This window comes from Girardinichthys multiradiatus, chromosome X (assembly GCF_021462225.1).
Source record: "Girardinichthys multiradiatus isolate DD_20200921_A chromosome X, DD_fGirMul_XY1, whole genome shotgun sequence".
Classification (NCBI taxonomy): domain Eukaryota; kingdom Metazoa; phylum Chordata; class Actinopteri; order Cyprinodontiformes; family Goodeidae; genus Girardinichthys; species Girardinichthys multiradiatus.
This window is the reverse complement of record NC_061817.1, coordinates 13,459,249-13,474,492: the sequence shown is the minus strand read 5'-3', so window position 1 is coordinate 13,474,492 and position 15,244 is coordinate 13,459,249. Positions and strand designations below refer to the sequence as shown.

General features: G+C 41.4%; 1 protein-coding gene across 6 annotated transcripts in view; it reads left to right on the top strand.

Annotated features, from left to right (window-relative positions):
• Positions 1-15,244, top strand: part of LOC124863579 (RNA binding protein fox-1 homolog 2-like) — a 69,804-nt gene that overhangs the window by 32,213 nt on the left and 22,347 nt on the right. For all 6 annotated transcript variants that reach the window (XM_047358025.1, XM_047358022.1, XM_047358021.1 and 3 more), the window contains 4 exons: positions 369-566; positions 5,909-6,082; positions 6,533-6,586; positions 8,647-8,739. In XM_047358025.1, coding sequence (XP_047213981.1) covers positions 369-566; positions 5,909-6,082; positions 6,533-6,586; positions 8,647-8,739 — 519 coding nt within the window. The remainder of the gene's footprint in view (positions 1-368; positions 567-5,908; positions 6,083-6,532; positions 6,587-8,646; positions 8,740-15,244) is intronic.

Here is a 15,244-nt window from a genome sequence, read left to right as displayed (position 1 = left end):
CAGCTTTGAATGTGTCACAGTTAATATGTCGCAGTATTTCTCTCCTCACCTCCATCCATCCCCGAAAACATCTCTGTATCTCAAACTGTGTATCAATTTTTGTGACTCTTAATAATAGATGGGTTTGCTGTAAATATTTCATGGTTGGCTGACTGAAAACACATGCCTGTCGGAGATATGGAGGTAGAGCGAGGGGGAGGGGATTATTCACAGGGAATAAAGGAGGGAGTGGGACAGAGTGAAATTTGATAGGAGGAATATTACCCTTCTCGTTTCGGCTCCGTTCTGTCGTAGAAGATTCACAGAGAGAATAAACGTTAATGTGTTTCAATTCATCCACCCCCACCCCCCCATTCCTGATCCCACAGGGCTCCCAGGACTCAACCGGAGGACAGGAAGGTTTAGTGGCCCCACCCTTTGCAACCTTCCCTCCTCCACCCCCTCCTCAAAACGGCCTACCGGGAGCAGAGTTTGGCCCAGGGGCCATGTTTGGTGCTGTGGGCCAAGGTGCAGCAGAGGTCGGAGTCGGCGCTAACGGAGCCACAGCTACAACCAACAACAACAATGTAAGGACTTCTGTTTTATTATGTGAGATATTACAGGGCTTTGCAAATGTTTTTATACCCCTTACAGGTACATCTCAAAAAATAAAAATATAAGAAAAATAAGAATATTTTTTGTCAATGATTTTGGAAAGTCATTTATTACACAGATTCATAACACAGAGAGGGACATTTTACAAGCCTTTGCTACTTATAATTTTGACGGTTATGGCTTACATATAATGAAGACCCCAAATACAGTGTCTCAGGAAATTATAATATTACATAAGATTAATTTAAAAGAGGCCTTTTTAATCTAAAAAGTTATGTAATGGCCATATTATGGGAAGACTGCTGACTGGATAGATGTCCAGAAGACATTTATTGACACCCTCCAGGAGGAGGGTAAGCCACCTAAGTCCATTGCTAAGGAAGCTGGTTGTTTAGAGTGCTGTATCCAAGCATATTTATTAGAAAGTTGAATGGAAGGTAACGGTGCACCAGCAACAGGGATAGCTGCAGCCTTGCGAGGATTGTCAAGCCAAATCCATTCAAGAATTTGGGGGGCTCGATGAGGAGTGGAGTGAGGCTGTAGTCAGCGTATCAAGAGCTTCCACACTCAGATGAATCCTTCACATGGGCTACAAATGCTGGATTGTTCGTGTCAAGCCACTCCTGAACCAGACGTCAGAAGCATCTTACCTGGGCTAAGGAGAAAAGTGGGCTGGGGCTTATCGGTCAAAAGTCCACTTTTCATTTAAAAGTAAAGTTAGCATTTTATGTGGAAATCAATATCTTCAGAGAAGAATGGAGAGGCTCAGAATCCATGTGTCCAGTCCAACTCCAGTGTGACGTTTCCACAGTCAGTGATGATTTGGTTTTCTGTAGTCTACGATTAATGCAGTCATCTACCAGGAAATATTAGAGCACCTCATGTTTCCCTTTGCTGATGAGCTGTATGGAGATGCTGATTTTAGTTTCCAGCAGGACTTGCTACCGACCCACACTGATGTTACTGTGCAGTAAACAGACCTGACCTAAAGGTTTAGGTCAGGAGGAAGATGAGAGAGAGAGAGACACCAAAGCCACTAATGCAGATGACCTGAAGGTCACTATCAAAGCAACCTGGGCTTTCATTACACCTCAGCAGAACCACAGGCTGATCTTCTCCATGCCACGCTGCATTGATGCAGTAATTGATGCAGAAGGAGTATTGAGGGCATAGAAATTAACATACCGTATTTTCCGCACTATAAGGCGCACCGGATTATAAGGCGCACCTTCAATGAATGGCCTATTTTAGAACTGTTTTCATATATAGGGCACACCGGATTATAAGGCGCATAGAATAGAAGCTACTGCAGTCAAACATTTGACTGGGGTTGCGTTATGCATCCACTAGATGGAGCTGTGCTAAAGAGAATGTCAACAAAACAGTCAGATAAGTCAGTCAGTCAAACTTTATTAATACACTACAAACCAGCGTTCTGATAACTCCATTCACTCTCATGGTAAGGTCTCCTCTACATAGAAATCTATTGAATAGAGCCAACCGCACGTTAGGAATGCATTGGAGTCTATGAAGTTGAAGTTGAAATCAAACGTTAGTTAAAACGTGAAAGGGAACTTTTCCCCGATTCAGTAAACACGTAAAAGAAACAGTTTGATGCACTAAATCAAACGTTAGTACTGTTAACCTTTCCTGTTTCTGTCCCCTGACCGTAGTCTGATGACACAGGGGAGACGCTTTCTCCAGGGCCGAAGTTACTAGTTTCCTCGGGGTTAACTCCCTCACTCATACGTTGCTGAGTTGAGCATGAAGAAACAGCATCAAAACACTGAATTGTTGACGAGATTCGGGGTTCTTTTTAATGACTTTGCAGCACGTAAAAACACAGGGCTTACAGACTCATACATCGCTGCTCCGGTCGCCGTCTCTACCCACCCCACACACACAATAATACCGACGTCACTCCTTCACTCTTGATTCTCAGCTACAGCAGCACACAGCGCCACCTCTGTCTGGAGGAGTAATGTCAGCATCTTCCATACACACACACGAAACATACACCCCACACACTGAGCTTCTAATCACATATAGTTCAGGCAATTCCTGCAACAGTACATTCAAACGTTATACACACACAAGTGGTGTTGGACTAGGAGTAAGCACAGTACAGGTGTTTACCGCTATTACTTCGGCGACACCCCTGACTACGGTAGCCGTAATGCTGCAAGCGGTGCGGCTTTGTAGTTTACCAGTCGTACTGAAACATTTTGACAGAGCGCCGTGTACAACCAGTATGGATCAACCAATTAACCAATTGATCCATATATAAGGCGCTCCGGATTACAAGGCGCACTGTCATTTTTTGAAAAAATTAAAGGTTTTGAAGTGCGCCTTATAGTGCGGAAAATATGGTACTTTTTAGAAGCCTGACATTCCTGTTTTTAAAATATAATTTTTTTTGACATATGTAATATTCAAATTTTCTAAGACACCTTGAAACCCATAGTCATCAAAATTACAAGAAATAACGGCTCGAATCATTTTACTCTGTGTAATAAATCTATATAACATATGAGTTTCACTTTCTGAAATGAGTTAAATAATATTCAACCTTTTCACGATATTCAAATGTTTTATGTGTACCTGCATACTTTACTGCATTTAGATCTGGACTTTGACTGGGCCATTCTAACACATGAATATACTTTGATCCAAACCATTCCAGTAGAAGCTGTGGCTGCATGTTTAGGCTCATTGTCCTGCTGGGTGGTGAACCTCTGCCCCAGTCTTAAGTCTTTTGCAGCCTCTAACAAATTGTCCTCCAGTAATGACTTTTATTTATCTCCATTTATCTTCTCATTAACTCTGACTAGCTTCCCTGTCGCTGCTGGAGAAGAACATCCCCACAGCATGATGCTGCCACCACCATGTTTTAACTGTGGAAATGGAATGATGTGTTCAGGGAAATGTCCAGTATTAGTTTTCTATAACACATGGTGTTTTGTATGTTGATCCAGAAGTCCCGTTTTGGTTTCATCTGACTATAGCAGCATCTTTAGATTATCTAGTCCCCAACATTCCTTGGTGCAAACCTTTAACAGGACTTTGTATCTCTTTCTTCTTGCCACTATTCCATAAACACCAAATTTGTAGAGTACAGATCTAATAGTTGTCTTGTTGACAGATAGTTCCACCTAAACTGTGGACCTCTGCAGCTCCCCCAGATTTACCATGAGCTTCCTTGCTGCTTCTTTTATTAAAACTCTACTTGCCTGGTTTAGGTATAAAAGGAAATGTAATTTTATACCAGTCATTACAATTGAATTACTTATTTTGGCTGATTGTCCAATCAGACCAGCATCAGTTTTTCTACCCCTCATTCAAGCTGACTTGCAGTGAGGATTTTAGTTTTATTGCCAAGAACCCCAAATCTAATAACAATCCCATCAGCATGAGCTGAGCTTTGTTTTAATGACATAAATTAGCTATTAGAATGCTAACAGCAGATGACAGTAATATGGCAAAAACGGTTCAGGTTACAACAGCAGCATCTTAGCGTTGTATTTCTGAGCATATTAACATGCTGACATGAGCAAATGGCTCAGCGCTCTGCTGCTTCGCCTCGGAAAGCTGCAGTTCCAGCTGAGAGCTCTCACTGTGTCTACCACAGGAGGAATCCAAACGCTTTCCTTCACTCATATCAGGATTTCTATTTTAATCTCTCCACAGCTGTCTGCGCATACCACTTTTTATTTGCGAGGCGCACAGTTTACATAAAGTCAGCATTCAGTTGCCGCCTTTTTTTTTTTTTTTTCTTGTAGCAATTTGAGCTGCATGAAATATTTTTATGTAGCACACTGCATGTCAGCACATCCTGTACACACAGATAAAGATCTAAAGCAGCTCGGGTTTATGCTGCGCTTCAGTGTCAAAATTGTTTGCTGTTTAAATAAACACTTCATTCATGCTTGATGGTTTGAAGATTATCTGTTTCTTCAGATGCTAAACAAGATCTTGAGAAGTGAATGGTCTCCAGTTAGAAAGAGAGCTTTGCAAAGTTATTCACAGCCTTTGACCTTTTTCATATTTTGTGACGTTATCACAAACCTCAGTGTATGATGCTGTGATTTTATGATGGACCTATACTAGCACACACTAAAAAAATAGCAGATGGTTTTCACTTTTTCCTTATTTTAATTTCCAAATTAAATATTCAACGTGTGCATTAATCAGAAAACCAGTAGGCCAATGGTAACTCAGGAGGAGCTGCAGAGATTCGCAGCTCAAGTGGGAAGATTTGTCGATAGGACTATTAGTTACGTCTTCCACAAATCTTACCTTTTTACGGACCAAACGCCCATGTTGTCCCAGTTATAGTTCACCACATGTAGAGGACACTGGAAACAGGTAGAAGAAGGTGCTCTGGTCAGATGAGACCGAGATTTTTATGTTTCGCCCTACATGAAAAACTTTGTGGCAAAAAATATCACTGCACTAACAGTGAAGTCCAAACTTGTTTATACCTCTAGCGGATTTATAATAGAAATAATTTTTCACTACACCATGAAGTTTGTTACAGACAAGAAATGACACTCGCTTCCCCTTAAAAGATAATAAAATAATGAGAAAGGAGGATCAGTTTTGAAAAAATTGTTTGTTTTTATTTATATTTTATATTTATGTTGAAAATTATTTATACCTTTCTCAACAATCAGTGGCAAAATCTTTATTGCCATAATGGGAATCAATTGTCTGAGCAGCTTTTTGCATCTTTTTGATGTTGAAAAGCCTCCTTGCCATTACTCTAATCTTTAGCTTCCTCCATAGATTATCTTATCAGATTCAAGCCAGGTTTCTGGTTGGGCCACATCAAAACAATAATGATACATTCATTCAGAAGAAGCATGTTGGTAAAATGAAAAAGATTAAACCTAAATAAGGCAGAGGTTTTAATAATATCAGATTAACTGTAACCCTAAACGCACCACTCACAAAACGAAACATAGAGGTGGCAGTATTGTGCTGTGGGTGATGTCTATCTTCAGCAGGGACAGGATACCTTGTCAGAGCTGATGAGAAATTTCATGGTGCTAAATGCAGAGCAAGCTTGGAAGAAAGTCTGTAAGAGGCTGCAAAAGACTGGGGCCTGAGGTGAAAGTTAACCCTCCAGCAGGACAACTACCCTAAACATACATCCGGAGCTAAGGATGGTCCAGGCCTAAATCCAGAGGGAAATCTGTGATTCAAAATCATGCTGTCCATCTAATCTGAACTGTATTTCTACTTCACAATTCTGCTCGTCTTTGTTTTGGCCTTTCACATTAAATCCCTAAAAAACTTCTATCATCCTCCTCAGGGGAAGGTGGAGGAGACGTCTCAGGGTGAGGCGGGTGCACAGTGTTCCGCTGGAGGGACAGGAGCAGGAGGTTCAACAGGAGACTCTGCAGAGGCCAAAGGCACCCCCAAGCGCCTCCACGTCTCAAACATCCCTTTCCGCTTTCGGGACCCAGACCTCAGGCAGATGTTTGGGGTGAGAATCTTAGAATAGTGTGCGGGGACCTCATTTTAGGCAGGATCAATAAATCAGTCTAGACGCATGGAGTACCGAGGCAAATAGCCTGCTTTTTAAGGGTGGGCTGTTAGAGGCGGACAAAAGAGTCAACGTAGGACGAAGGGAATACACCCATGTGGGTCCTTCTATTGTGTGCAGTGGGCAAGTCTATAACTGTGTAAGTGTGTTAATGTGAGTACAAATCTTGGTGGGGGAATGGGACAGAGCAAAGTGCAAGTCTAAGCAACAGATAAACACAATTCAAGGCTGAAAATTGTCTTTGGTGTAATACTGACCCCTAGTGTACATTAGCTGCAAGTGTCAGTTCCCAACAGGCTTAAAGCAAAAGATTCAGAGGCTTTAAGATGTAATTTAGCTCAGTTATTTGTCTGTATTTTTGCTAAATTCTGCCTTTTGATGTTTTTGCAGCAATTTGGGAAGATTCTGGATGTAGAGATCATTTTCAATGAGAGGGGTTCAAAGGTAAGTTTAAATAAATTATTCAAGTTTCTGAAAGGACGCAAGATTCAACTTGATGCATTGTTTTAATGAGATCAGAGTGATTGTGTCCTATAGCCACGGAGCGGCACGAGATTCTCACTGTATGATAACCTTGAATAAGAAATAGCTTCACAGTATTCACACAAAAAAAAATTATAAAATGTTTTACATGATCTAATCACTTCCATTTAAAGGAGAAAAGCAATAATAACTCCAACTGCTGCAAAAATAATGAGACATATTGAGTGGTAGCTCCATTGCACTAAATGACCTCTGATCGCTGCTCAAACCATGTGCCTGAACCATGTGCATGTGTACTTAGGGCAACTAAAGGCTCTTGTTGCTTTATATATATATATATATATTGTCAGTGTTGTGAAAGGGCTATCTATTGTATTTACAGCTACATCTCAAAAATAAAATTATGGAAAGGTAATTCTTTAAGAAATTCAGTTCAATGAGAGAAATGTTAAGTTATGGCCTACACAATCATGGGGAAGACTACTGACTGGACAGATATCCGGGGGACAGTCTCCGACATCCTCCACAAGGAGGGTAAACCTCAAAAGGTCATTGCTAAATGAGTTTCAGAGTTTGAGTGCTGTATCCAAGGAATATTTAGTGGAAGGAAAAGGCGTAAGTGCAAAAGTTGCACAAGCAGTAAAGATAGCCGCATGCTTGAGAGAATTGCGGAGCAAAGCCCCGTTCAAGATTTGTTGGGGTGATTCACAAGTTGTGGACTGGAGCCAGAGCTTCAAAAACCACCACTTGCAGATGCATTCCTTGTGTTAAGCCGCTCCAGAGCAGGAGAAAAAGGTCTGAGCTGTTGCTTGGTTGTCTAAAATCTTCTTTTCAGATAAAAGTAAGTTTAGCATCTTATTTCTAAATTAAGGTGTGGACATGTGACATTTTCACAGTCTGTGATGATTTGGGATGCCACGTAATCTACTGGTGTTGGTACACTGTGTTTTGTCAAGTCCAAAGGGAGCACTTCAGGCTTCCTTCTGCTGACTAGCATTATGCAGACGCTTATTTTAATTTTTGAAGAGCTGCAGTTAAAGCAACTTGGTCTTCTATTACACCTCAGCAGAACCACAGGCTCCATGCTACACTGGACTGATGAAGTAATTCAGTCAAAAGGAGACCCAACCCAGTACTGAATGGATAATACTGTACAGTACATGACTATACCTTGCGTTAGGCCCAGAGTTTTGTATTTATATTATATATATTATATTTTTTTGTTGGTCTAATGTAATGTTTGAGTTCTATAAGAAACTGAATTTTGGGTTTTCATTACTTCCAAGCCATTACCATCAAAATTAACAGGAATAAATGCTTTAAATAAATAAGTGTGTAATGGATCACATAAAGAGTTTTTCAGTCAGTCATTTTCTACCGCTTATTCCATAGTGGGTCACGGGGGAGCTGGTGCCTATCTCCAGCAGTCTATGGGCGAGAGGCGGGGTACACCATGGACAGGTCGTCAGTCCATCGCAGGGCAACACACAAACAACCACACACACACTCATTCATACCCCTAAGGGCAATTTATAGTGACCGGTTAACCTAACAGGCATGTCTTTGGACTGTGGGAGGAAGCCGGAGTACCCGGTGAGAACCCACGCATGCACGGGGAGAACATGCAAACTCCATGCAGAGAGACCCCAGGCCAGGAATTGAACCCAGGACCTTCTTGCTGCAAGGCAACAGTGCTACCAACTGCGCCACCGTGCAGCCCCAAGAGTTTTTATGATATTAAAATGTATTGAGAAGCAACTATATTTATTATTCTGGATAGTTTAATGTTCAGCCATAGGTAGGGTTAGGGCCATTCTTCATTACTCTACGCTCCATATAGCTGGAGAAAAGTCTGGTCACTCCAGCATGTTCTCTGACATCTCACTGAAGAGGTGACTGGTAAATCCTAGCTGTAAAAACGATACCAGTAACCAGGTTTGGTCTCCTACCACACACACCGGTCCATTATGATGTACCTCATTCTCTCTCCAACCACCTCTAACCTCTGCTGTGTACTGCAGGGTTTTGGCTTTGTGACATTTGAAACCAGCGCAGATGCAGAGAAAGCCAGAGAAAAGCTCCACGGCACGCTGGTGGAAGGACGTAAGATCGAGGTAATTTCCTTCCCTCTCTCCTCTGTCTTCTCTCCGCTCTTTCATCAATACTGCTTGATCACCGACTGCCTAGCTAGATCCATCCCATCATCCCTTATGTGATATGCTCTGATGCAGCCCAATGGTATCCCACTTCCCCCAGTCCTCTGCAATCTGTTTCCTGTTTGTTTATATCCAAAGAGACTCACTTTCTTTTTCTTGTTTTGTAATGGTTTTTTTATGTGCTGGGATTGATTTGGGGGTGGTGCAAGAACACAACGAGAGCAAAGCATGCATGTGACTTGTCCTCCGCAGCCTTGTTTTCACATTAACCTGTTGGTCTCCCTAGCTTTGTTTTTTTTTTTTCTTCAATGATGCTGACTTTGTAGTCACAATGATGTTACAATTTTCCATGCAACAGCTGCAATGATGTTTGTGTAGCTGCCACCGGAGGGTATGAGAGGAGCCCAGTGAAAGTGAAAGTATGATGCATGGCAGATTGCAGTCGGATGCACTTATTTATTTATTTATTTTTTTTTCATAGTGTGGATTTACCTCTGTATCTCTCTCTTTCTGGTGCTAATGGCTCCTGGTGCAGCAGCGGCATGCTGGGATTCACAGCAACACTGATGCATGTTCACTTTATGCAAATCTGGATTTTTTTTCCCCCAATAGTTACATGTTTGTCTGTGTGTTGTGAGGTTATTTGTATCTAATTAAACATTTTGTGTTTTTAAGTTCAACTGAAGCATGTGCTGAGTGTTGAATGCAGATTTTCTTTTCTAATTAGGGATTCCAGCAAGGTATCCATACTCGATCCATTGTTTTAAGCCACTTTAAGCTGGGATTTCTGCATGGGCTTACTTCTGGGGTTTTTTCTCTCTGTGGTGGATGCGGGGCGTGTGTGAGTCACTTCCTGCATGATGGATGAGGCTGGAAGCTTTTAGTGTTTTTTTTTTACTCTGAGTTCCTGCTGCAGTATGATTGAGAAAGAGAAACAGCCACCTGCATCGTACAACATATTCCCTCCACCTTCAGTCAATCAGCAAGCAGAGCGGATGCTGCTGGAGCCAGTTCACCCTGCATCAGTCTCACCCATGTTCAGAGTCTGCAAGCCAAGGTGTCAGTTTAACCCATAGGGTCTGCATGAAATTGGAGAGAGGCGCGGGTTTGTGTTTCAGTTGTCCCATTGCATGTGTTCTGTGGTGCTGCAGTAGTGGTGATGGTCTGTAGCGTTGTTAGGCATCAACAGCATGTTGGGCCAGCAGCAGGAGTCTGCAGCGTCTGTCTCTTTCTGTCTGTTTATGGTGCATGAGCTTGCAGAGACCAAAGCGCTGGTGCAGGACATAAACCTGTGTTTATTACATTCTTCCAACCAGAAAGAAAAAGCTGGACCTTTCTATTTGAGGCAACATCCTTCTTCTCTTGCAGATGTTGCTCCATTTATTCTTTCTGTGATTGGTCCTGCTTTCAGAGTTTATTGAAGCATGTTTTAGATGGAACAAATTAGATATTTGTCTTGCAGTTCAGGAGCTCTGAAATGAAGGCCTACATACAGTGTCTTGCAATAGTACTCATACCTCTTCCATGTATTTTATTTGAATTTTATGTAAAAGAGGAAATTTGACCCTGATGCCTACTAAAAAATGTTGTCTTGAGCTGCAAGCTACGTTATCCTTCAGAAATGGAAAGCTTGCAGTTTTTAGAACCATGAAAAACTTAAAAAAAAAGATTTAATAAATGTTCTTTAAAAGAAAGCTTCATAATTACAGAGAATTAAAGGGGAAAAAAATTTATTTTAGGTGTAATGAGAAAAAAAAAATTGTTTTGGACATTTTTTATGGAAATGTTTAGCTGATTTTTGTTATGAAAACAGAAAACAAGACAGTCAGAGACTGTATACCTCCGCTACCCAATGTAGGGTCACTGACTACAGAAAGCAAAAATTCCCACCATATTTTAATGGATTTTTTTCTTGGTTTAAGACACACCTCTGAAAACACAACCTCCTTGGCAGAGGTAAAAATGTCTAAATCAACATTTCCTGTGTTCAGTTCTTTATCATTTAAGCTAGGGACAGTATTTTCTAATCTAACCCTGCTTAGACCTTTCCTGCTACATTCTCCCTGACCAGTTTCCTGCTTTCTTTGGTCACCATGGTTGTGTTTCTTCATTAATGTTCTCTAACAAACCTCTGCGACCTTTACAGCTGGGTTTATAATGAGTTTGACTTACACACAGGCGGACCTCGGAAGGCAGTTGGTTTGACTAAAGTTTATAGGGGCTGGGTACAACTGCATCCTCACTATTTAGATTCATAGCTGTAAAAAATCTAGAAAAATCCAATCGGTATAAATTCTTTTGCAAGACACTGTATAGTGATATAGATATATGGCATTTTGACATTACTTTGTCCAACTGGGCAGTTTTTAACTATCCACTGGCATGGTGTTAGCTGAAGATGTCTTGGTGTGCATGGTTTATGTTTTAACATGGGTAACTGATCTAATGAAGGCTATAGTGTTGACACGGAATTTTTTCTTGCATGTTTTCTTTTGTTTTGGTGGATTAGTTTCAATAATGAGGCATCATTATCAGTGACTTTGTTTAGTCAGCATGACCGCAGTTGTTTCTGAGGGCCTCATACCCTTTAAAGAGATTGAATAGCCTATGGTTTCCAAAGGAATGCTGTACTTGATTCAGTTGCTAACCTGTTTTATCTCTTTGGTGCATGTCAGTTGAAGTTGGCTAGTTCTCTTTGTGGTAGCTTCCCACTGGATGCATGTATGTAGCTTAAACGAGCAAGAATAGAAATGTATTTGTTGTGTTTAAAGTCACAATGTACTTTTCTTTGTCTGGGATAAAACTCTGCGCTTTGAAGAAGTCAGTTTCCTGAATGCTTCCAATGTGTCCATGTAAGTGGCCCAACTACAGTTCACTACCCGCTTTTCTGTCACCCCATCACACCATCAACCAATATATATAGACTATATACATTCAGTCCTTTGTGTGTGTGTGTGTGTGTGTGTGTGTGTGTGTGTGTGTGTGTGTGTGTGTGTGTGTGTGTGTGTGTGTGTGTATGTGTGTGTATATATATACACACACACATACACATCCTTGTGTAATTAATGGCTAACAAACAATGAGGATTTCTATTATACCTATAACAGTTGATTGGGAGGATTTATGAAATAGATGGACACAAAAAGGCAAAACATATTAAATAAGTGCAACAATATAAACTACCATCTTTCTTATGGCAGCAAAAAGTTAAATGAGAAGGTGTGATGAGTCTGACCATGTTCAAAGCCCTGTTCTGCACTGGTCCTTGCTGCCCTGTGCAGTGCCTGCATGTCTGTCCTATAGCTAGAGTCCTATGCTGAGATCAAGGACATTAAAACAGCCACCACTTTCTGAGGATGATCCTTTATCTGTCTGCTGTACAGTTGTTGATACTAAGGGGTTCGTGCTGAGGTTGCAACCTCTGTACTTCTGATCTTCTCTTTATTTCTTCCACTTTGAGCATTAGCCTGTTGTCTCTGCACCAGACCATTAGCTGTTTGACTTGATGTCTGGACTTGGATCATTAGTTTCCAATACTGTAGTGGTATCATCCACATATTTAATAATCAGGTTTTCCTGAAGTATGAACAGCAGCAAGCCGATCACACAGCCTTAAAGGACCCCAGTGCTCAGCAGGTTAGAGTTGGGGACTAACTGTAGCCACCAGTGGGAAGTGGGAGTGCTCAGGTAATTTCTCTATGGGGGGAATAATGATTTTAGGCTCTGAGCTAATATCTGCTTACAGGATTCTAGCATGGATGTTTTAATGTCCAGATGAGTGTGAGCGTTGTGCTGGGTGGTGGATATTGCATCTTTGCTGCTAGGGTTACCACAATAACAACAAGAAGCTAAATAAGCAACGTTTGTTTTAAAATATCATCAATATGAATCATCATTGTGTCCTGTTCAGCAGCACTAATTCCTGTAATCGGTGTGCTCATCTTGCATATTTGATAAGAAGAAAGTTTTATTTTTAAGAGTTTTGTCTGTGTGGTCTTTTTGTCCTAAAACTGTTATAATAAATAGTAATTTTTTAAAAGATCACTCCCATCATCATTGCAATTACTACCAGAAAATATTGTGACTAAGATTTAAGACCAAAATGCCCATGTTAACGTAGTTTAACAATAAGACACAGAAACAGTAATTTTTGATTTGTGGAATTTTGGCGGAGGGTGGGAATGTAACAACCAAAGGAGATAATGTCCATGTTGACCCTAAAGACCGGCCCATGTTACAAGCTGATATGTTTGTGGTCCGTCTGTGTTGCTTGAGTGTTAAGGAAAGTACTGGTTTCTCCGCAGCGCAGAGTTTTAGTCAGATATCACCGCACTAAAGGGTAGGAACGCTGAGTTGTGTATGTGTGCAGAAGTAGTAATGTAGCTCTGCATGCAAACTGATGGTTTTGGGGCATCAGTGAATAGGACTTGTCATCATCACTGCATGGATGTTTGTGATGAAAATGGATGGGAAGTAGTTCTGGAAGTGATTCTGCATGCCTGACCCTGCATATTTTGTCCAACCAAATCAAACTCCTCAATGGGACACAGTCTTGAGCTCACTGCGGTCCAGTCTTCCAGTTGATTTCTTCCTGATGGCCATTTTAAATTAATCAAACATAAATTAATCTTGATTGAGCATCTTTGTACTCCGAGCTTAAGGCTTACCTCTTGCTTTTTTCCCATTTTGGCAGATGAGCTCCATCCCGGCCACACTTTATAATCTGGCCAGTCTAAATTTTCTTTCCTGCATGATTTTCCCCTGGAATGATAAATGACTGAAGTGTGAACTGATTTTTGTGTTTTTGTCTGTGTGTAAAATAGCAGAAATGGTTGAGAAAAGGGAGAAAGTGTCTGACTTTGTCCTTTTCAACCCTCTGTCTTTTTTTTAATCTATTTTGACTCATTCTGTCTCTTTCACATATACCTTTGTGTTCTTTTTGTCAGTCAAGTTAGTATTTTTTTAAAATGTAGCTTTTTTATTTTTATTTTTGCTTTTATTTTTGCTTAATTTTACACACACACACACAAACACACACATATATATATACAGGGGTTGGACAATGAAACTGAAACACCCGTCATTTTAGTGTGGGAGGTTTCATGGCTAAATTGGACCAGCCTGGTAGCCAGTCTTCATTGATTGCACATTGCACCAGTAAGAGCAGAGTGTGAAGGTTCAATTATCAGGGTAAGAGCACAGTTTTGCTCAAAATATTGAAATGCACACAACATTATGGGTGACATACCAGAGTTCAAAAGAGGACAAATTGTTGGTGCATGTCTTGCTGGCGCATCTGTGACCAAGACAGCAAATCTTTGTGATGTATCAAGAGCCACAGTATCCAGGGTAATGTCAGCATACCACCAAGAAGGACCAACCACATCCAACAGGATTAACTGGACGCAAGAGGAAGCTGTCTGAAAGAGATGTTCGGGTGCTAACCTGGATTGTATCCAAAAAACATAAAACCATGGCTGCCCAAATCACGTCAGAATTAAATATGTACCTCAACTCTCCTGTTTCCACCAGAACTGTCCGTCGGGAGCTCCACAGGGTCAATATACACGGCCGGGCTGCTATAGCCAAACCTTTGGTCACTCATGCCAATGCCAAACGTCGGTTTCAATGGTGCAAGGAGCGCAAATCTTGGGCTGTGGACAATGTGAAACATGTATTGTTCTCTGATGAGTCCACCTTTACTGTTTTCCTCACATCCGGGAGAGTTACGGTGTGGAGAAGCCCCAAAGAAGCGTACCACCCAGACTGTTGCATGCCCAGAGTGAAGCATGGGGGTGGATCAGTGATGGTTTGGGCTGCCATATCATGGCATTCCCTTGGCCCAATACTTGTGCTAGATGGGCGCGTCACTGCCAAGGACTACCGAACCATTCTTGAGGACCATGTGCATCCAATGGTTCAAACATTGTATCCTGAAGGCGGTGCCGTGTATCAGGATGACAATTCACCAATACACACAGCAAGACTGGTGAAAGATTGGTTTGATGAACATGAAAGTGAAGTTGAACATCTCCCATGGCCTGTATTCCTGTATACAGGGGTTGGACAATGAAACTGAAACACCTGGTTTTAGACCACAATAATTTATTAGTATGGTGTAGGGCCTCCTTTTGCGGCCAATACAGCATCAATTCGTCTTGAGAATGACATATACAAGTCCTGCACAGTGGTCAGAGGGATTTTAAGCCATTCTTCTTGCAGGATAGTGGCCAGGTCACTACGTGATACTGGTGGAGGAAAACGTTTCCTGACTCGCTCCTCCAAAACACCCCAAAGTGGCTCAATAATATTTAGATCTGGTGACTGTGCAGGTCATGGGAGATGTTCAACAATAAATCACACGGAGACAGCTGTATGTTATTCAAAGTACCTGGACCAGGGAAGCTCTCATGTGATCAGGACAAACACCGAGACGACTTCAGAGCTTCTCACTGGGCACATT